This window comes from Armigeres subalbatus, chromosome 2, assembly GCF_024139115.2.
Source record: "Armigeres subalbatus isolate Guangzhou_Male chromosome 2, GZ_Asu_2, whole genome shotgun sequence".
NCBI lineage: Eukaryota > Metazoa > Arthropoda > Insecta > Diptera > Culicidae > Armigeres > Armigeres subalbatus.
In genome coordinates this window covers 330,354,771-330,378,246 of record NC_085140.1, presented here as the reverse complement: position 1 = coordinate 330,378,246, position 23,476 = coordinate 330,354,771, and the positions used below count along the sequence as shown (strand labels likewise).

At 43.3% G+C, this 23,476-nt stretch overlaps 1 protein-coding gene across 1 annotated transcript in view; it reads right to left on the bottom strand.

Moving 5' to 3' along the window:
- The window catches only part of LOC134212740 (neural cell adhesion molecule 1-A-like), a 416,812-nt gene that overhangs the window by 138,706 nt on the left and 254,630 nt on the right, over positions 1-23,476 (bottom strand). The window contains exons 4-5 of the mRNA XM_062690855.1: positions 20,985-21,099; positions 20,733-20,826 (exon numbers count right to left, since the gene is read on the bottom strand). Coding sequence (XP_062546839.1) covers positions 20,733-20,826; positions 20,985-21,099 — 209 coding nt within the window. The remainder of the gene's footprint in view (positions 1-20,732; positions 20,827-20,984; positions 21,100-23,476) is intronic.

Here is a 23,476-nt window from a genome sequence, read left to right as displayed (position 1 = left end):
ATAAAAAGCTGCATGTGTTTGCAACCAGGCCCTATCACAGCGACCGTGCGCCGCTCAAAGCACACAAGCCCAACAGGTGTGCCAACCGGCACATCAGGATTGATGCCAGTAAGATCCTGATTATGGTATACTGGTCACGGCAAACGACATTGGACGATTCTCGGTTTTTGGATAGGATTAGGCGTATATGGGCTGACAGTCGAGCTATTCTGTTTCCTGAGTAAAAAAAGAGTGACATCTTTTTGAAATGGCAAGCAGGCTAATGGTTCGTCTGCCTCCGTCCCGGTAAACAACCTGGCAGGCCTCCGGTAACGCTCAACACTTGTCACCTATACCGGTGGGTAGTAGGTTCAGATGCACCATTCCTGATTTACGCCGATCCGGCTCTGAACACGGTGTTATAAGGCACCGGAGTCAACCCTTGCATGGATCTCACTGTTACAAAGGCACCCATGGGATCACAAGAGGCGACTATCTACAACAGGAAGAGACGGCCCGGAGGGGGGACCCTTTTTACATGGAAACAAATTCTACAATCAACGAAGGAGCAGGTGGTGCGAATGTTTTCGCAAAGAGTGGGAGGCTGCAGCGATCTCCAGTGATGGCGCAGGCAGCAGTAGCAAGTACCAGCAGTATGGCCAAGGCTGCTGAGAACCAGGCAGGCCAACAGGAGCTAGGATCCGGAAATAGGGTGTCTACCCCAAAATCGGGAAATAGTGCTATTCAGGAGGAGCTACAATTTGGGAGGTCCAACCTGATGGAGGTGCGGAAGCGAGTCAACGAGCTTTATGACTTCGTAAAGGACAAGCACAATGTTCACACTAAGATCAAGCTTCTAGTGACGAGCATCAAGTCCGCCGTTAAAGCTGCTAAGCACAAACGGAACGTGCTCCGAAAAAGCATTAAAAGATGCAGCGGAGCATACAACAGTCGGGGCACTGCAAACACCAATGAGCCCCCGAAATACTCGCACGGAGAAGCGAAGCAGGGACTCTCCAGGAGAGCAGGAAATCCCGAAGAAGCAGCGGAACGTGCAAGATAGTGCTAGCGTACTGAAGGAAGGCGTCAAGAACGGTGATTGGCAAACCGTGGAAAGTCAGCGAGAGAAGAGAAAGAAGCAGAAGGAGTACGTGGAAAAGAAGAAGGAGCAGAAGAAGAAAGAAAAACATCGCTCTTCTCGTGAGCGGGTCAAGGGGGACGCCTTGATAGTCGAAGTGAGCGACAAGACGACATACGCAGCGATATTACGGAAGGTGAGAGAGGACCCGGTGCTCAAGGACTTGGGTGAAAAAGTGGTGAGGACTAGGGGGAATCGCTGTTCGAGCTGAAAAACGATCCCACGGTCAAGAGCTCGGCCTTTCGGGAGCTCATTGTTAATTCCTTAGGTAGTGAAGGAAACGTAAGGGCGCTTTTAACGCAGGAGGCCGTGGTCGAATGCAGAGACCTGGACGAGATCACCACGATAGACGAACTGAGGGATGCACTGATCTCACAATGCATGCTGGGCGAAGTTCAGATGACCATTCGGTTGAGGAAAGCGTACGGTGGTACACAAATAGCAGCGATACGACTACCGGTAGATGCCGCCAACAAAATGGTGGAGGTGGCCAAGGTGAAGGTCGGATGGTCTATGTGTCCGTTGAGACTCACCCTCGAATCACCAAACAGATGGAGCGATGCTTCAAATGTATGGCATTTGGACACCAGGCGCGAAACTGCAGTGGCCCAGACAGATCCGGTCTTTGTAGGAAATGTGGTGGAGAAGGACACGTTGCTAGGGACTGCACGAAGCAACCAAGATGCCTGCTCTGCAAACCGGAGGATGGAAACGACCACATGACGGGTGGCTTTCAATGCCCTGCCTACAAGAAGGCGATGGCGGGCCGAGATTAATGGAGATCATCCAGTTGAATCTCAACCATTGCGACACCGCACAGCAGCTGTTGTGGCAGTCGACAACAGAAGCAATGTGCGACGTGGCAATTATTGCTGAGCCGTACCGGATTCCTTCTGACAACGGCAACTGGGTGGCGGATGCTACGGGGATTGCGGCTATCCAAGTGATGGGCAGATTTCCTATCCAAGAGGTGGTAGACAGTTCAAGCGAGGGTTTCGTAATCGCCAAAATTAACGGGATCTTTGTGTGTAGCTGTTACGCACCCCAAGGTGGACTTTGGAGCAGTATAACCGGATGCTGGACTCACTCACGGAGAAGCTGATCGGCCGAAATCCAGTGATCATCGGAGGCGATTTCAATGCTTGGGCAGTGGATTGGGGAAGCAGACTGACTAACGCCAGAGGTTACAGTTTGCTGGAGGCGCTGGCTAAGCTGGAAGTAAGATTGTGCAACGAAGGTACCGTTAGTACATTCCGCAGAGTTGGCAGGAGTCCATCATCGACGTCATGTTCTGCTATCCGTCTCTGGTGAGGAACATAAACTGGAGAGTTTGTGAAGACAAATACTATACCCATAGCAATCACCAGGCGATCCGGTATAGTGTTGAAACACGAACGCTGACGGTGCGACGAGAGACAAGAACTTGTGGGCGGAGATGGAAGACGAAGGACTTCGATAAGGATCTTTTCATCGAGGCACTTCGAGAAAACAGCGGCTCTACAAACCTTGACGCAGGCCAGGCTGACGGAAACACTAGCGAGGGCTTGCGATGCGACGATGCCGAGGAAATTAGAGCCAACGAAAAGCCGGCGGCCAAGTTACTGGTGGAACGAAAATCTTGCTACCCTTCGCGCTGCTTGTCTCAGAGCTAGGAGACACGTTCAGAGGGCAAGGTCTGAAATGGTCAGACAAGAGCGAAAGATAGTTTTCCGCGAAGCTAGAGCGGCTTTCAAACGGGCGATCTAGACTAGCAAGTCCAACTGCTTCAAGGGCGAGTTGTGCCAGGAAGCTGACGCTGATCCTTGGGGTAACGCTTATCGAGTTGTGACAAAGAAGATCAGGGGTCCAGCGACGCCAGCCGAAATGTGTCCAGACAAGCTGAAGATCATCGAGGACGGTCTTTTCCCACAGCATGGTTCTAAGACGTGGTCGCGTACGCCGTACGAAGATGAAGACCGAGTAACCGCTGCAGGTATGCAAGTCACCAATGACGAGCTATTATCAGTGGCGAAAGGTTTGAAGTTGAAAAAGCTCCGGATCCGGAGGGAATTCCAAATGTGGCTCTAAAATCCGCGATTTTGGCGTTCCCGGATCTGTTCAGGATGGTGCTGCAGAAGTGTTTAGGAGATGGTAATTTTCCGGACACGTGGAAGATCCAGAAACTGGTGCTGCTGCCGAAACCAGGAAAACCACCGGGGTATCCAGCATCGTATAGGCCCATATGTCTGCTGGATACACAGGGCAGCTTCTGGAAAGGGTTATCCAATGGGCTTACACAGTTCACGGAGGGTGAGACTGGCTTATCGGAAAAACAGTTCGGATTCCGCAAAGGCAGATCGACTGTGGATGCAATCAGGACAGTCATTGAAGATGCAGAGAGGGCGTCCAAGAAGAAGAGGAGCGGCAATCGGTTCTGCGCGGTAGTGACGATTGACGTCAAAAACGCGTTCAATAGTGCCAGCTGGGAGGCCATCGCCGCAGCGCTGCATGGAATGCGAATCCCCGACTTCCTGTGTAAGATCGCTTAGGAGCTACTTCCTGAACCGGATTCTGGTTTACGACACGAACTCGGGGCAGAAGTCGATCAGGGTTACGGCGGGCGTTCCACAAGGGTCCATACTAGGCCCGACGTTATGGAATGTGATGTACAACGGGGTGCTGATGCTGAAGTTGCCCAAAGGTGTAAAGATTTACGGATTCGCGGATGATGTCGTCCTAACGATAACTGGTGAGTCACTGGAGGAGGTGGAAATGCTGGTGGCGGAAGCGACCGACGCAGTAGAAACCTGGATGAATGGAGTCAAGCTGCAGCTGGCTCATCACAAAACGGAAGTGATGCTGGTCAGCAACTGCAAAGTAATCCAGCGGATGCAGATTACCATTGAGGGCACGACATCCCGTCGGTGCGGACTCTGAGACATCTAGGTGTGATGATTGATGACCGGTTGAAATTCCACACCCACGTGGACTATTCCTTTGGAAAGGGGGCCCAAATGAACAGAGCGTTAGCAAGGATCATGCCGGACCGCGGCGGGCCCAAAAGCAGCAGTAGGCGGCTTCTTGCGTCAGTATCATCCTCGATACTAAGGTACGGAGTTCCAGCCTGGGGAGCTGCGCTCAAGACGAAACGTAACCGGAGGAAGCTGAATAGCGTGTTTCGTCTAATGGCCATTCGAGTCGCGAGTGCGTACCGAACTATTTCGTCGGAGGCAGTTTGCGTTATCGCAGGGTTGATTCCAGTCTGCATAACCCTAGCAGAGGACATCGAGTGCTACCAACGGAGGGATACCAGAAATGTGAGGAAGGCGGTGAGACTGGACTCTATGGTGAAGTGGCAACAGGAGTGGGACAATGCGGATAATGGAAGGTGGACCCATCGGCTCATCCCCAATGTGTCGACGTGGGTGAACAGGGAGCATGGTGAGGTGGACTTTTATAAATATATACCTTATATATACCTCACACAGTTCCTGTCCGGACACGGTTGTTTCCGCCAATATTTGCACCGGTGTGGCCATGCGTCATCGCCATTCTGCCCGGCGTGTATCGACGTAGAGGAGACTCCAGAGCACGTGATATTCGACTGCCCGAGGTTTGCGGAGGCACGTAGGAGAATGCCTGCCATAAGGGCGGACAACATCGCAGAGCGAATGTGTCGCGATGAAGGTACGTGGCATGCGGTAACCAGAGTCGTGACACAAATAATGTCAGAGCTGCAGCGTCGATGGAGAAGGGACCAGCAAGTAAGCGTCGGTTTGGAGCAAAATCCAGCACAGTGAGCAGTGTTGGGTCTCGAGTCGTCGGGGCGCCAGCGAACCGGAAGTCTTCTGCCAACCGGAATCGTCGGACCGACCTCGGCACTCGAACCGTCAACCTGCTGAAGAAAGAAGAAGGAAGTGCTTCGGGTATGTAGGGCACCGCCAGTGCGGACGTTATCCACCACCGGAACTGTCGGACCACCTCTGCAACCCGAAGACGAAGTCGGCGCAATGCGCGAAAGCGTCCCCTGCGATAGCCGCCGGTAGTCGGGGCACCATCAGTGCGGAAGTTTCCTTCACCGGAACTGGTGGACCACCCTCGACGTCAGGAAGTCAGGAGGATTCGAGTCAGGAAGTTGGCGGCACGACCGCCGAGGATCGAGACGTAGCAGTGGATCTCAGCAAGCCAGTCGGCGAACTAGCCTAAGCTAGGGGCCGGAATTTTAGAAGAAGTGCATGAGCACAGCCCCCCCGAAGTAGTCGCAGCATCCAGTGGTCCCGGGGGGATCGAGGCAAGGAGGATAAGGGACCCGGTTTATCCGGGAGGCACATTTTTAGCAGGTCGGGAGGAGCCCATCCCTGTTCGCCTTCGAGCATAGTGTGGATGCTCGAGGTGTCTGTCGCGCAGATTTTTGATGGCCTTTAACCCTTGCAAAAAAAAAAAACACACACACACACACACATATGAAAGCTAGCTAAAATTAAAAATATCCCACACATAGTTAGAGAAGATAAAGTAGATAAAGAGGAAAGGAAAGAAGAAGTGAAATGATCCTAGGATAAAAAAGTAAATTTGAATAAAACATGCTTGTTAATTGTAGCCGTTTTGCCTACAAAAATTAAGGTTTTCTTCTAGTTGGACTGCTAGGGAAACTAAGTCCCTCCTCTTTCGTTCTTAAAGCGAGAAGAGAGATTTGTGAAGGTTGGCTCTGCTACACTTACTAACCGAACGACGATCTTTAGCCATTATACATAGAGGTGTGCGCCGGTCCGACAATTGTCGGCGGCGGCGTTTGTCATAATTTTGGTCGGCAGCGGCGGCGCACATAGGGGTATTTTCGCAATCTAGCCGGAATAAATTATTTTATCTCTCAAACTGCTATATTTCACCTTATTTTATGATACTGTGATGATAATTTGGCTGAAATATCAGTTTTCTTAATTTTCACTTTCTGACCCATGTGCTTTACCCTTTAAAACCTTGAAAAACAATGGTAATTTCAATTAATTCATTCTTATCAACGCTTCTACCGAAATCAGCTAAACTCTATGTGTTTGCAAGGGGAAAAATAGAGCTAAAAGATGGTGTCATGGAAATTGCTCTATGACTCTTTCTCTTTTCATAGGGAGGTTGAATGTATGATATAGGCCATAAATGCCTTAAATACAGTACCAAACTAAAAACATCCGCTTTCAAAATGGCGCAAATTTGCGCAAGATTTTTCTTCGGGATCCTAAAATATAGACATAAATGCGTCCTCTCTATACTGAAATATTACCGAATATCATCGAATAAGTGTTTTATGCTTATTGAAAATATGAGGAACATTAACTAGTTTTAGCTCGAAAATGGACTTCGAATTACTCTTTTGTATTTCTGTTCAGAACCATTCATTCTTGTCAAAAATATGTTTACATGATACTATTTTGTCTACTTTTTCATGGTATGTACTGATCTGTGGATTGCTGTGACAAATATTTGACCACAATAGAACATACCGAACGTAATCAAATTCAACAGAGAAAATCATTAATTTCCTCAACGAAAAACCTTTAACTTTCTAGAAGTGTAGTGGTAAAACTTTAAATCTAAATAGAAAACCTAGTACTAGGAGTCGCTCGTCTACTATTCAGAGAAGTTTGAGGCATATTTTGACTGCTCTAGGACAATTTTGAAAATTTAACTTTATTCCGGCTAGAATGGTGAAATACCCCTATGTGCGGCGGCGGCGGCGTGAATCGGCGTGGAGCTTTTTTTTATGTCCGTTTCTTGAAGTTTTTTTTCTGCATTTTTTCAGGCTGTTTTCAAGACATCAACGCAAGAATCTTCTGAATTTCGACGGAAAAATCTGATGAACTTATCCCGGAAATTCTTTGAGCTTCTTCAAAATATTCATTTGAAAGATATTCCTCATGGGTACTGCTTTGAAGTTTTGAGAATTCTTTGGAATTTCCAAGGAAGCACTTTGGAATTTTTAAGGAAAATTGTTTCAAGTTTCCACAGGGAAATGTTCGGAAAATCCACGGAAAGTTTCTGTCAAGTGTTTTTCGAAATTTACACAGAAAATTCCTCAAATTTTCCTTGGGAGATTGGTCAAAATGTGGACATTAACATAAAAATTGGATTTCAACTGCCGTTGAAATTGGTAGAAATTTTCACAGGAAATTCATTGGAATTTACATGGGATTTTTTAAATTTTCTATGAAAAAAATGTTCGGAAATGTTTATACAACGGATAACAATTAGGCCAAAAATTTCATTTGATCAAAGCGACATACTGGCGAATTGATAATTTGGCCGAAAAAACACTTCTCTAACACGTCGTTTGGCAGAATAGGTTATAAGGTCGAAAATGTCGTTCGGTCGAAATCACGGGGGTGACAAGCTACGCCATCTTTGTCACATCTTTTTTGAGTCACCAATACGAGTGCACTGCGAATGCAATATAAACGAGGGTGAAAATGATATAAAACGAACAAGGGCATAGACATTACCTTGTGTAAGTAGCACTCTGCAGATTTGAGTAAATAAGTTGAACATTCATAAGTTTAAAGCATGGCATCGAGTGTAAAATAGTTTTAATTTATAGTTTGTTTATTTTTTTTTTCTTGTTTCTCATAATTGTTTTATATTGCATTATTGAATGATATGGGCGTTTTGCATCATATTCTCTTGTAAAAACGTAAACATTTAAAATTCGCGCACATACTATTGCAAAATAAATCAGTATTGGGGTTATTTGACACTGGGGGATTAATTTATCACCCAAAAAAGAACGAACAGGCAAACCTGTCAAAATCCATGGTGAAAAAAATGGGTGTCGCTGCCTTGGTCGAAATGGTTGTTTGACAGAAAGGGTCATTTGGTCGAAAATGTTATTTGGTCATTTGTTGATTACTGAACGGGTAATATGGTCAAAAATATCCACCGGTTTGGCCAAATAACATTTTCGGCTAAATGGCCTTTTTGACAAACGATAATTTCAGCGAAACAAGGTTTATTCGTCCGGGTTTGTAATTTGACCGAAAAAGTTGTTCGCCCTATCAGTTTATTTAGCTGAAATTGAAAATTGAGCCGAAAATTCCATTTGGTAGAAATGGTAGTTTGGCAAAAAGAGCCATTTGGCTTTTTCTGCCAAATAACCTATTCAGCTAAACGGATTTTTTGGCAAAGTAACCAATTCAGCCGAGCGACACTTGCCAGATGACCAAAATGCCAAAAGAGGGGGTGGAGGAGTTCTTACCCCCTCCTTGATAAAAAAAATAGCCCCCCAGGATTTGAAAAGTTATTGCCAGCGATATACATTTCCAACATATAGCATAATGAATTACTGATAAAGTTTGATGACATATTCAGCCTATCATAATGAAATGATTTTTTTTCTCATTTCTGAGAAAGATCTCTGTGTGGCAGTGAAATTGCACTTGAAAAGGCAATATCTAATCGATTTGAAAGCATCCAAGTAAGCTTGATAAGAACAACAACGGAGAGCTACTAAAATATCAATCAAAGCAAACGTGATACTATGCCAGTAGTCAAAGACATGTGGTCAACCATCACGGACTGGAGTGACAATTTTCCAGTAGACTTTCGCTTGCGTAACAGCATGATAATTTCCACAGATCCAATCAGCATCCGAGAAAAATTCTCATAGCAATCTCTAAAGAATTCCTTTTAGAATCATCGAAGTATTCCAACCGGAATCCATGTGAATTCACACTGAATTCTTTTCGGTATCGTTAAGGGATCTTGGGAATCTGTGGAGGATTTGTTTCAAAATTTCTCGTTAATTTGCTTCGGAATTCCTCCGGAGTCGTTCGAAGATCTGTTTCGAAATTGTTCGGAAATTTGCTTCGAAATTCCTTGACGATTTGTTTCAGAATACTTCAACGATTTGCTTCAGAATTCCTAGAATATTTATTTTGGAGTCTCTCGACGTTTTGGCTTGTGATCCTTGAACGATTTGCTTCGAAATCCCTCGACTATCGGAATCCCTCTGACGATTTGCTTCGGTATTCTTCGACGAATTGCTTCGGAATCATTCGACAATTCGCTTCGGAATACTTCGACTGTTTGGATCGGAATTCCTAGAAGATTAATTTTGGACTCCTCGACGATTTACTTCGGAATCCCTCGAAGATTTGCTTCGGAATCCCCCGAATATGGAGGATTTCGATTTTCTTCGGGATCCCTCTAAAGATTGCTTCGGAATCATTCGACGATTTGCTTCTACATCCCTGGAACATTGCCTACGAAATCCCTGAATATTCGTCGGAATTCCTGGAGGATTCTACTCAGAATCTCTAGAAGATTCTCATTGGAATCCCTGAAACATTTTCGTCGGATTCACTAGAACATTCCCGTTCAAATTCCTGGAAGTCGAAATTCCTAGATGGTGGAGGATGTTCATAAGGTTTTCATTGGAAGCCCTGGAACATTCCTGTCGAAATCCCTGGTGAATTGCCTTCAGAATCCCTGACGTAATGTTGCCTTTTTTCTTCATTTGAGATAGATAGTATATTTATGAAATGTGTAATAATTTCCACTGCCTACCGGTGTGACATATTGTCCCTTCAGTGTGCGGGACAAACCGAGCGCTACTACACGTATGTCGAATTCGTTTTAAAAAAGTTCCAACCTAGGTTGGAACCAGTTCCAACCTGAAGAAACTTCCGGAGGAATTCCGGAAAGAAACTCCGAGTAAATGCCCTCAAGAACTTGCGGAGGAATTCCTGAAGAAGCGAAAAGGAATAGAGAAACCGGGGTAGATATATCCATCCAAAAGTAAATTTCGTAATTCGCGAAAATCAGAGCGCGTACTTGATCGTTTTTATCATGATCTGATTCGTTGTGGCCTACAAACTGCCAGTGCACTGGTAACCCGACCAGTAGATAGTAACAGATTTATATCAGACCTTGTTATTCTGTTACAGCCGTTTTTTTATAACAATGATTGTTATAAAACATGTACCATTAGTAGTTAAAATAACAAAAATTGTAACAAAATCTCTTCTAGTTTTAACAAAATTATTACTAAATATGTTATCAATTGAACAAAAATATAACTCGTTGTGTTACATAAAAAGGGGTGAAAATAGCTTGTATTATAGCAAATTATGTTCCTGGAAAAATTATGATTATCCATAATGTAGGCAATTAAGTTTGTCTAGCTGGTTCAACTCTGGATGTAGATTCAAGTTATACTGTAGGTGGTACCTCACTTTTTTCCAATTCCTATCTACCAAAAATGTAGGCAATTTTTTTTCGGTAGAAATAAACTTAACACATTATGTTATAATCATGTTATGACGATCATAAAATTTTATTTCCTCTACCCGATCAAGAATGCATAACAAAATTAAAACAAGGGGAGTTATTTATTTCAGAAAAATAATGTAACAAAATGTGTTATAAAATTGTCTGGTTAGTTGTTAAAATAACAAAAATTATATCAAAATTCCCTCTAGCCGTAACATAATTATATCAGAGGTTGTTACCTTCATTTCAACATTATAACAACCGTTGATATGATTATGAGGTGCAAAAATCTACTTTCATGGTAATTGCCTACATCACGTATAAAAATGTGGTACGCTACAACGCCGGATTTCCATCCATAATGTAGGCAATTAACTTTGTACTAGCTATTAACATCGCACATTGATTCAAGTTATACTGGAGGTGATTACCTCCGCTTTTTTCCAATATCAAAAAATGTAGGCAATTATTTTGTGTAAATATACATAACAATTGTTGTTACAATTTTGATATGAAATAAAATTGGCCGAAGACACATTTTTTTCGAATTATCTAATTATAACACACGTTGTTTTAAATAACAACCGTTGATAGAATTGAGTTATAATTTTGTTATGTATTCCTGATCGGGTATCTTTGGCAGAGAATTTATAACAAAATTATTGCCAGTTTTGTTATTTGTAACACATATTGATATAATTGTGATAAAATTTTGTTATGACTAACTAGTCGGGAAAGTCCGATATATGGTTTCGATCATATGTTTCGAATCAAAACAAACACGATGCCACGCACACCACCATATCCAATACCAGATGGAACTGAAAACGTTTTTTTATTCAGGGCTCGGGTTGGCACTGACCCAGGTTTAAAAACGAATTCGACATTAGATGCATAGCCGTACGCTCGTTGTAGCAATCATCGACTGGTAAACAAACATACTTCAATACTATGGGCTACAGCAGAAAGCACATAGGGGCACGGTTCGGCTCTTTATCCCATAGCTCCTATTTCCATCCTATCAAAAACAAAATAATGAAAGGGAATTTGGTTGGTTTTTATTCTTGTTGTATTAGGGTGGTTCAAAAAATCGATTTTGCTCCACAACGCTTATCTGATTCTGTATCATGTTCTGAGTGTCCTCCGAAAATTTGAGCTCATTTGGATAAGAACTGATTTAGCATAAGACTTATCAAGTTTGCATGCAAATTAGTATGGGGAAATTTCTATTTTTGTTATGCTGATTATGGCGCTTGCTCATTAAACGCAGGTTAAAAGAAAATCTACAAGTGGAAAGCGGGAAAGTAGGCGAATTTCCAGTTGGCATGTACACGGTATACAGAAAACAAGGTAGGCTCGTTAGAAAAATGACACTTCGATTGTGACGCATATTTTATCGCCACATGTTGGAGTACAAAAGTAAGCATGCTGCGACCGTAGAGCATCGTCTCGGTCCAGCTTGTGCGAAGATAGCAGTGACGTCACATGTTTACATTCAAACTGATTGTTTACATACATGATGAGCCTGCCTTGTTTTTTGTATGCCGTGGGCATGTATAGCCATTGAAGAAGAAGAAGCACTATTGCAAAGGAGAAATGCACAATTGGCAGATTTTCCATAACATGGAAAATAAAGCTAGTCACCAAAGTCAAATTAATTCAAAGATTTATTATCTTGCTAGTAGGTATGAAAGCATTTGAAATATTTTTGTTTTTACAGTCAGACAGTCAGATTGCGATTCTGGAGCGATAGTTCATCAATGTGTAAAATGTTTTTTAGCGAAACCAACTATCATGTAGCAGTTCATGGGAGAACTGCTGTCACCTTGCGTCTCCGTTTCACGCCCTTTCTTTAAAACTGTACTTTTAAGTAGACTACTTTGGCCCGTTTGGCCCAGTCTACTGACATATGACATATGGCAGCACCAAACCGAGCAGCCGTGAAGGCCTATTTTTCGATATTTATGTGCTTTTGCACCAAGGCCTTGCACCTGGAGCTGATTTCCGATTTTCCGATTTTTTCAAGCCTTCCGACGGTTTATTTCAAGAAGAGGCAGGTGACCGGGTATCAGTAAATCAGCACTGAATGGGATTTTTCAAACTCTAAATCTCGGGTACTTATTCAAAAGGACGTATGGACGTAAACAAAGATTCAAACGTCGATATGACCAGTCTGATGGCACTCCCACGCAAACCGTCACCACAGACAGGTAGGGGAAGCCTTCGGCTACCTATTGGTGTTGTTAGTTTGCGTTAGAGTGCCATCAGATTGGTCATATCGACGTTTGAATCTTTGTTTACAAAATCACATACATCCTTTTGAATAAGTAACCGAGAAATATGTTGGAAAATAATTTAAAAAAATGCATAGATTCAAGAAATTATTCTATTGGAATCAAAGTGTGAAATTGATAAAATCGCGAATTAAAAATTATTCATGCCCAAGCCGTGTTTAGATCGATTTAAGAAAGCAAAATAGTGATTTTGAGCGAAAACTAAAATTTGGGTTGTTTTGTTAACTGCAACTGCTGGTTTCCATCTCTTCGCTCTTACTTGCAGTTTACTAAAACATTCTTTACGCCATCTTGTCCAGAAGAGTTGTAATTTATGCTGCATCAAATTGTAAATGTTTAGACGATTCGCTGGGATGAACTTGAGCTCATAATTGGGAAGTGATCCAATTGGCATACACGGTGTGTTTGTCCGAAGAGACTTAGTTTCAAAAAATCAGTATCTCTAAAACACTCATTACACGAAAGTATAGGTTTTCCTCTTTCACAAAGGTGCGTTTTTTAAATATTCTACCGGGGGTCATTTTTCCTTGCATTTTGGGGGGGTGGGGGGGTGTTAAGTCGGCTATCATTTGAGATTTCTATGGAATTTGCACCAAAAATAGTGAAAAAAATCAAAATTGTTCTATATCCCCCGATAGAACATTCCAGTTTACCCACTATATGAAAGAGGAGAGCATTTAGAGTTATGTTTTATTATTTTGATATTAGAAAATGAGAGGATCGTAGTAGTCAAGGCTCATGAGCAGACGTATTTTTTTGACAGAAGATTTTTTACTGCCGAAAATGTTTTTCGAAATACAAATTCAAGCCGGTGCAACTTCCATGAAGACAAGCTTATACAGCAGGAGATGAGGACGGCAGATATATCCGCCGACTGTAGATGATTCTACCGGGTTCAGTTCGATCGACGGTGTGCTGAATTAGACGGCAAATGGAGCTGGTGAGTCCGATTGGGAAAGCGAAGTACCGAACTAGACGGTCCATGGACAAGGAGGATTTGGTCAGCGTTGGAACTTGGTAACAAATCTACAGTTTGCAGAGTCAGGTATGTGACGAATTGATATGTACGATGAGATGCCGCGAATCAAAATCCGTGTGGCATCCACGGTACTAGGTGTTTAGTTTAGCTATTGTAAAGTACGCAAAATGTTCGGGAATTAGAAAAATCAAGCTTCCAATCTGATATAAGAACATTTCATGTTGAGAGATGTAACAGAAGATTACCGGAGGATAGGCTGCATTCAAGATAAGTAACACTTTTTTTCATCTGAGTTTACTGAATCTTACTCGGAGAGGCACTCCCCACTTTTTGAAGGAAAATATTTGCATAGAGTAATATATTTTAATTTCTTTTCTTATACCTAAATTATGTCACTAAATTAGTAAAAATCTGCCACCTCGAACCAGCCCTCTTTTGTTGCAGCTTGTTACAACGTGTTGATATGTACCACATAAAATCACAAATCATAAAAAAAGTTCTTTTCAAATTATTTTGATCCTTTGAATGTCAGCATGATGATCTCATGCGTTTCTTCATAATCAGCGCTTCATATCTCGCGCTTAGTTTCATAGGGGCGTAGCTGTGTTGATCGATTTCTCTTAGTCGATGTTTTCTTTTTATTATTGTACCGCATTGCGCTAGTTTGTCGATGATTTAATGATTTGGTGTGATAAAGGATGATTGTATCTTGCACCAGAACCAATAATCACGGTTGTAGCTTTTGAAACAATTGAGTTATTAACAAAACATAAAATCGATCAAGAGGAGGTCGATCAGTACAGTTGCGCGTACTAAGCGCGAGATATATATTCTTATTTTTCCATACTTCAAATAGTTCATCGATTTAAAAATAGCTTTGAACTTTATGCATTTATATTTCACATGTTATTTGAAGAAATAGTGGATTTCACACAACGAAAGTAAATGAGATGAACATCATTGTGGTTTACAGATAACTGGAATTGTTTGTCTGGGTTTGTACTCTTTTGCTGCAATATATGTCGAATTTGCATTTCAGCGTAATTTATGGACAGTGCTCATATCATATTTATTACAACTATTTTTTTTTAGAAATATGTTAAAATCAATACACCAATTAAATTGTTTATGTTTATTACATTCTACCTTTTTCATGTATAAGCTTCTTCGTGTGGAACTGATAATGAATTTGATTTTATTGACTGCATTGCGGAATAAATGGCCTAAAATATGTCCATTTCCATTCCTAAATCCTGGTAATAATTGGAATAGTGCTTGAAAGATCGTGTTAAAGTGCGCGTCTATTCGGTGGAAGTGTCTCGGTATGTTAAAGTTAATCGAGCTTACATTATGCGAGATTTTCTCTTAAGTGCGGGATAATGCAGGTAATAAATAAAAGTTGATAGAGTTTATAAGTGCGCGACGATTCGTTCATAGAAACGCGATCCCTAGTACGCAGAAGCCGAAACGTACGAAGAAGTCGCGGGACCATAAAGGTAAAAGATTTAAAAATAATTAGTGTGCGATAAAAATTGTTTATTTAAAAGTAGAACGGTTTCGAGACCACGGTTTTTTGTTCTGCTTTGTGCGATAAGTTATTCAAATAATTAAGTGCGCGGTCGGACGTGTTTGTTCATAACAGAACGGTCTCGAGATCACGGAGTTTTTGTTCTACTTTGTGCGGTCAGTGATTGAACTATTTAGTGCACGATAATCAAACTACACGTTACACACAGCATACCGTTTACCAAAACGAACCCCGCTACATGCCCTACCTCATATATCCAACCTCCCAGTGATTTCTCGTGGAAGTGCAGATGACTCGTCGGCTTCCATCAAAGCGAGTATCACGTCAACATTTTCCTACCCATTCCTTAATTGACCTGCATTCGGACACGGCCGGCGCTGGTATTGCTTTATATTGGGTCACCAGTTTTTACACATTGAGGATGATGTTAGTCCCAAACGTCATCTGTTGGTTCCCTGTGTAATTACAGCTGACCTGGCAATAACGGAGTAGCAACCGTGGGCGGTCAATCATGCTCATGCTGCTCATGCTATATGAAAGAGGAGAGCATATACTTTCGCGTGGTGGGTGTTTCGGAGATACTGATTTTTATAAAATAATATTTCCCCATAGACACACCGTGGGCAACGATGATCCAACTAAGAAGGCATGCTTCGTCCTGTGTCAAAAGCGTTGAGAAACTTTCGATTGAGACCGTTAATGAGATGGTTCTTGGTCGACAAGACTGTCGCCTCCCAAAGTCCTCTAAATTGTGGCCAATACACTCGTAACCATTTCACGGTGGACATAATCCCTCAGAAAACTGTAGAGTTCTGCAAGCGTGTTACGAGCAACGATGAAGTTCGTACCATTTTTGTTCTATTACAATTTGATGCAGCTAAAATTACAACTCTTCAAGACGAGATGGGGTAAAGAATATTTTAGTAAACTGCAAGAGATGGAAACCAGCAGTTTAAGTTAACGTAGGCAAGCTCAAGATGAATACACCACTTGGTGTTCCAATCTGCCAAATTCACGAATCAGCCATCTTGGATTTTAGTATGGGAGAGCCAGCCGGTTTGTTTTCGTTTTGCACTGAAAATAATTTTTCAACCCGCCTCTTCTCTTCCACAAACTTGGCAGATTGGAGCACCTAGTACTGTATTTATCTTGGGCAAGCTTTTTGTTGTTAACTCTCTACAACCCAAATTTTTATTTTTGCTCAAAATCACTATTTTGTTTTGTTAAAATCGATCTCAACACGGCTAGGGCATTAATAATGTTAAATTCGCGATTTTATAAATTTCACGCTTTGAATCCAATAGAATAATTTCTTGAATCTATGCATTTTTTTTTATTATTTTCCAACATATTTAGAGTTTAACAATTTCCATTCAGTGCTGATTTATTGCAATTTTAAATTTTCCGGTGTATACTTATTTGGTGTTTGTGTATGAAATAGGATAAACATTTTAGCGTGTAGCATTTCATTTATTTAGTTAACATCTAAACAGATAACACTGAATCCACAATTTGACGCCACAAGGCTCGGGTCGAGGCCGCATCTCTCCATCCTCGGATACGCCCCTCGCTCGCCAAGTCATTTTGCACCTGGTCTGTCCATCTCGCTCGCTGCGCTCAGCGCCGTCTCGTACCTGCCGGATCGGAAGCGAACACCATCTTTGCAGGGTTGCTGTCCGGCATTCTTGCAACATGTCCTGCTCATCGTACCCTTCCGGCTTTAGCTACCTTCTGGATACTGGGTTCGCCGTAGAGTTGGGCGAGCTCATGGTTCATTCTTCACCGCCACACACCGTCTTCTTGAACACCGCCAAAGATGGTCCTAAGCACCCGTCTCTCGAATACTCCGAGTGCTTGCAAGTCCTCCTCGAGCATTGTCCATGTTTCATGTCCGTAGAGGACAACCGGTCTTATAAGCGTCTTGTACATGACACAGTTGGTGCGGTGGCGAATCTTTTCGACCGCAGTCTCTTCTGGAGCCGGTAGTAGGCCCGACTTCCACAGAGGATACGCCTTCGTATTTCACGACTAACGTTGTTGTCAGCCGTTAGCAAGAAGCCTAGGTAGACGAATTCCGTGACCACCTCGAAGGTATCCCCTTCTATCGTAAACCTGCCTCCCCGGCGGGCCCTGTCGCGCTCGGTTCCGCCCACAAGCATGTACTTTGTCTTTGACGCATTCACCACCAGTCCAACTTTTGTTGCTTCACGTTTCAGGCGGGTGTACAGTTCTGCCACCTTTGCAAATGTTCGGCCGACAATGTCCATGTCATCCGCGAAGCAAATAAATTGACTGGATCTGTTGAAAATCGTACCCCGGCTGTTACACCCGGCTCTCCGCATGACACCTTCTAGCGCAATGTTGAACAACAGGCACGAAAGTCCATCACCTTGTCTTAGTCCCCGGCGCGATTCGAACGAACTGGAGTGTTCGCCCGAAATCTTCACACAGTTTTGCATACCATCCACCGTTGCTTTGATCAGTCTGGTAAGCTTCTCAGGGAAGCTGTTCTCGTCCATAATTTCCCATAGCTCTACGCGGTCTATACTGTCGTATGCTGCCTTGAAATCAACGAACAGAAGGTGCGTTGGGACCTGGTATTCACGAAGCCGGCTTGATAACTTCCCACGAACTCGTTCACTAATGGTGACAGACGACGGAAGATGATCTGGGATATCACTTTATAGGCGGCATTAAGGATGGTGATCGCTCGAAAGTTCTCACACTCCAGTTTGTCGCCTTTCTTGTAGATGGGGCATATAACCCCTTCCTTCCACTCCTCCGGTAGCTGTTCGGTTTCCCAGATTCTGACTATCAGTTTGTGCAGGCAAATGGACAGCTTTTCTGGGCCAATCTTGATGAGCTCAGCTCTGATACCATCCTTACCAGCTGCTTCATTGGTCTTTAGCTGTTGGATGGAATCCTTAACTTCCCTCAAGGTGGGGCTGGTTGGCTTCCATCGTCCGCTGAACTGACGTAGTCATCTCCTCCGCTGCCTTGACTTTCACTGCCTGTACTCTCAGCGCCATTCAGATGTTCCTCGTAGTGCTGCTTCCACCTTTCGATCACCACACGTTCGTCCGTCAAGATGCTGCCATCCTTATCCCGGCACATTTCGGCTCGCGGCACGAAGCCTTTGCGGGATGCGTTGAGCTTCTGATAGAACTTGCGTGTATCTTGAGAACGGCACAGCTGTTCCATCTCCTCGCACTCCGCTTCTTCCAGGCGACGTTTCTTCTCCTGAAAAAGGCGGGTCTGCTGTCTCCGCTTCCGTCTATAACGTTCCACGTTCTGCCGGGTACCTTGCTGCAGCGCGACCGCCCGCGCTGCGTCCTTCTCCTCCAGAATCTGTCTGCACTCTTCGTCGAACCAATCGTTCCGTCGACTTCGACCCATATACCCGACGTTGTTCTCCGCTGCGTCGTTAATGGCTGCTTTGACTGTATTCCAGCAGTCCTCAAGAGGGGCCCCATCGAGCTCACCCTCTTCCGGCAACGCTGCCTCGAGATGCTGCGCGTATGCAGTGGCGACATCAGGTTGCTTCAGTCGTTCTAGGTCGTACCGCGGCGGTCGTCGGTACCGAACATTGTTGATGACAAATAGTTTTGGGCGCAGTTTAACCATCACCAGATAGTGGTCAGAGTCGATGTTAGCGCCACGATATGTCCTGACGTCGATAATGTCGGAGAAGTGCCGTCCATCAATCAGAACGTGGTCGATTTGTGATTCTGTCTGCAGTGGTGATCTCCAGGTGTACCGATACGGAAGGCTGTGTTGGAAGTAGGTGCTGCGAATGTCCATATTCTTGGAGGCGGCGAAATCAATTAGTCTTAGGCCGTTTTCGTTCGTCAGCCGGTGTGCGCTGAACTTCCCAATAGTCGGTCTAAACTCCTCCTCTTGGCCAACCTGAGCGTTCAAATATCCTATGATGATTTTGACGTCGTGGCTTGGGCAGCTGTCGTACTCACGTTCCAGCTGCGCGTAGAATGCGTCCTTATCATCATCAGTGCTTCCGGAGTGTGGGCTATGGACGTTGATTATGCTGAAGTTGAAGAACCGGCCTTTGATCCTCAACCTGCACATTCTTTCATTGATCGGCCACCACCCGATCACGCGCCTTTGCATATCGCCCATCACTATGAAAGCTGTTCCCAGCTCGTGTGTGTTGCCGCAGCTCTGGTAGATGGTATGATTACCTCTAAACGTTCGCACCATTGATCCCTTCCAACAAACCTCCTGCAGCGCTACGATGCCGAATCCACGGTCCTTGAGCACATCGGCGAGTATGCGTGTGCTCCCGATGAAGTTGAGAGATTTGCAGTTCCACGAACCGAGTTTCCAATCGCTAGTCCCTTTTCGTCGCAGTGGTCTTCGCCGATGGTTCCGGTTCGTACTTCCTTGTTGATTGTTCGTTGCTTATGATTTTTAAAGGCTAGCTTGCAGGGCCTGACACCAAACCCCCTAAATTTCCGGGGACCATTCCTCCTTGTTTCCGGTGGACCGTGGTACATAGTTTCACTTAGAGTCCTCGCTGGCACTCGGACGATGATCAGCCGCCCCTAACATGGAGAACAGACGCTGGTATGAGCCGATCCTGACATGGAGAACAGACGCTCAATAAGATTTGCACCTCCGGAAGAGCAAACCCCCTTCCCTGTCAGCATATGACCATAGTTCCCACCGGGGTTGGTTACCTGATCTTCTCGAAGGTTGCTCGTATCCCGGCCAGCACCGCGGGAGGTAGGGATAGGAGTTGCTGGGTAAGAGGCTAAGGACCGCGAGATGGGGTCTATTTTATTCCTTCAGGTACGCGAAGTACCAATGGTACGCTTTACCCAGCATTTGCCGTGCCAAGAGTTAGCATTCACCACTTTAACCTTCTTTTGAATAAGGTTAGTGTTACTTAATTACAATACTTAATTACAAATATTTCATTCTTCAAAGTTATACGAGGGAAAACAAGAAGGAACAAAATATTATTTCTCATTATTTTATTAATAAATCTGTAGAATAATTTAAATTTAAATTTAACTTTAAACCCCATTTAAGCATACTTTGAAATTTTTATTATTGATCGACATCAAAAACTTTTCGAAATGTGATAAATTAAAAATTACAAAAAAATAATCAAAATACTCCGTCTAAAGGCGGTCTTCGGCGGTCTGAGATTGTAACCCGTAATAAATGTTAGAATAATTAGTGTCGGCTTTCTCAAATAAATGACGTGTTGAGTATTTGTAGTTGAATTAAGACTGCGAGTTTTGGTGTTGTTCGAGGAAGTGTTGGAGTCGGCAAAGGTTCCACTGCTAGAAATCGAAGAAGGTATAAGCCGACTTCCGAATATTGCGTGCGTCTAGATTATTATTTACTAAATATGAACAAGTTAAAAAAATACCTATAATTTGTATACGAGAAAGGCAAAAATACCTAAATCGGAAAGAAAAATACTCGAGACGAATCTAATAGTTATTTGGAAACATAAAAAAATACTTTATACCCTCAACTCACATTGCTATCGAATTGTTTGGCTTCATGACTGGTTTGCTGGTTGGCCATTGGTACGAAGAATATACTCACTAATGACGGTAAGATTGAAACGAAAGCTCTGGGTTTGGCTATTTTGGAAATCGACCCGGCACCGATAAACGCCTTGATCGTGACGTTTAATCTCCTAGTTCCGGCACACGGGAAAAGAGGGGGAAAAAGAGAAAACGCAGACGAGAATCATCGAAAACGAGCAATTAGACTAATTACAGACTGTTTGAATCGCCGAACGAATGGGGAAATTAATTGATAGCACGGAACGGGGATTGGGAAAATGCAACTTACGTTCAATTCCAAATACGCTGGATCACTTTCAAGGACGTAACGAGCTCGGGATCCGAAAACTTGCGGTGCCGACCAGTGCTGAGCGTCGTCCAGTGATTTCCCTCGGACGTCGAGGCTGTGGGCGAGAATGTGGAGAAAATGAGAACGAATAGGGAAAATTAGTGGTTACGTAAAATTGGCTGTCTGTGATGTCGAATGTCATTTGGATCACAGCGGATGTGATACTAACGAGCTGTTACGAAGGTCGCATACAGTTTTGTGGAATTAATATAACAATATTTCGTTTGCCAGGTTGAATAATATTTTGCATTGAAAGAACCATTGTTGAAGTGCAATTAATTAAAATAAACATTTTGTCTGAAAATGATTGCTTTCAATTTTTAACATTTCATTAGAATTTCGTTGAACATGATCATCGATTTCAGGGCTGCTATCTACTTTTTCTAAGAATATCTAGATATTTTATCTGGTTCACTATATTTAAACGCTAGAAGGAATTGTAGTTCAAAATTTGGGAATTCCAGGAATATGCAGGCGGCCAAATTATTTGTATGATTGAGGCAATCATATTTGTATGATTGCGCATTTGTTCATTCAATACATGTAAAAGGTAATTGATACCATTTACCATTTCTTCGATTTTCCAACTACTATGAGCATCAACCCTTCTGTTATCTTAATAAGCTGCCGATCTCTTAAACAAACCTTGAAGCAAATTCGTTTAATTAAAATTAAAACATCCTCTCTCCCAGCTGTCTCCACACTCGCTCATCTAACTATTTCCATCCTCAAGTCAAACCCGAGGAATTCCCCTTCATCAAACAGCAAAAACCCACAAAACTTATTCATTGCAGCTGACTCTCCATGCTGCCCCGCCATATCGTAACAAGCCAAATTAATTACCATCCGCCCAGTCGTCTGCCCCAACACTTTATCTTTCGATTTCAAATTTCCTGTTCGGTGCCGATGTGACCATCAGAGCCGGTTCTCCGTTTGACAGCCCTGCTAGGCAAACTTCCGGCGAAAGTTTTCCTCTTTCAGTTTTTCCGGAAAGTTCAAATCCTGGTTAAATTACTTCCGATCCTGCGATAAACTCGGACCCCGGGATGCTTCGGAAAAGAAAAGTTCGAAACTCCCATATCGTTGTCCCATCTCTTACACTTTTTATCTGTTCGAAAGTGGTTCCACTTGTTTGTTCCGCAACCGGTTGGGTACTATTTGGCTATTCATTCAAGTTTTCGGGTGACAAGGGGGAAAACTCTGGCCTATTGTTTCCGTTGAATCCATTCTCCTGGAAATTCCCAAAAGCCACTCGGGTCCGTTTCAAGCCTCCGGTGAACGCAACTTTTGTCAAACCGAAATGGAAAAGTGGACGCTCACACATATTCTTGGGTTGATGACACTTTGCCAGGACAAATGGAGACAAATGAGGACAAATGGGGTTTGAAGAAGATGGTTGGGGATTGAGATTGACACCCACTTAACATGGTTCCGACTCCCGGAGAGTGAGATGCGAATCCTTCGTATTGATCAACAAACTGTTTACTCAGTTGGTTGGTGCGGCGGTGAGTTTGGGTTTCTTGCCACAGGAAAAGTTCGTCTGTCGAACATTAATCCCCCCAGTCGTAAAGTTTGATCACATGAAATATTGGCCTCGCAAGTCAACATGAAAATGGGCCAACATGAGGGATCAGGGAAGATTTACCAAGGACGAAATTAATGTTTACAGCTCGTGATTGGCTCGTAATAAATTTATGAGGGAATGGACAAAGTTCTACATTGTTCCATTAAGCTTGTTCCGCAAAGTGGATTGTTCGTTCATTGCAGGAAGCCGAGTCTCCTTCTCGGTATTCCACCGGAAGCATTGGCGTTGATAGAGCGGGAGGGGTTATTCTCCCTGATATCGTAATTCCAAGCAACATAAATGTGACCGGATGTTTTTGAATGGGAATCTCACATAGATTTTCGCTTTTTTGTTTTGGTAATAACTTAATCAAATTCTTCTGAAATGTTCTTCGAGCAATTACCGGATAAGCTCCGACTCAGTACGCACATTGCAAACTTCTATGGCCATGGTATAATAGTTGGCTGCGCTAATTGAGATGCCCACAATTCGTCTTTTCTTCGATCACCGATTAAAACAGATTAACCGGGCTCACCGTGAGCGAAGAAGCTACAGAATAAACTGTTACTTTTGATTCATTTAAAATGCGGGCCCGAAAAAGTATTGATCGTTAATAGTAGCTTTTTAGGTTTGGAGCTCATTGCATTCGAGCTATTGATGACAAAATGTTTCGTTGTAACACAATGCAAATTGGCGCAATTCAAAACTTACAAACGTACCTTCAGCAACTTCAGAATCATTGTTCACAAATGACGCCGCATCTTTGATTTAACTTTCGGAGACCAAACTATTTGGTTAGATCATAAACGTTTCACAAACAACCATGCGTTCACATTGTCTCAAGCAAATGTACCATATTTTGCATTAC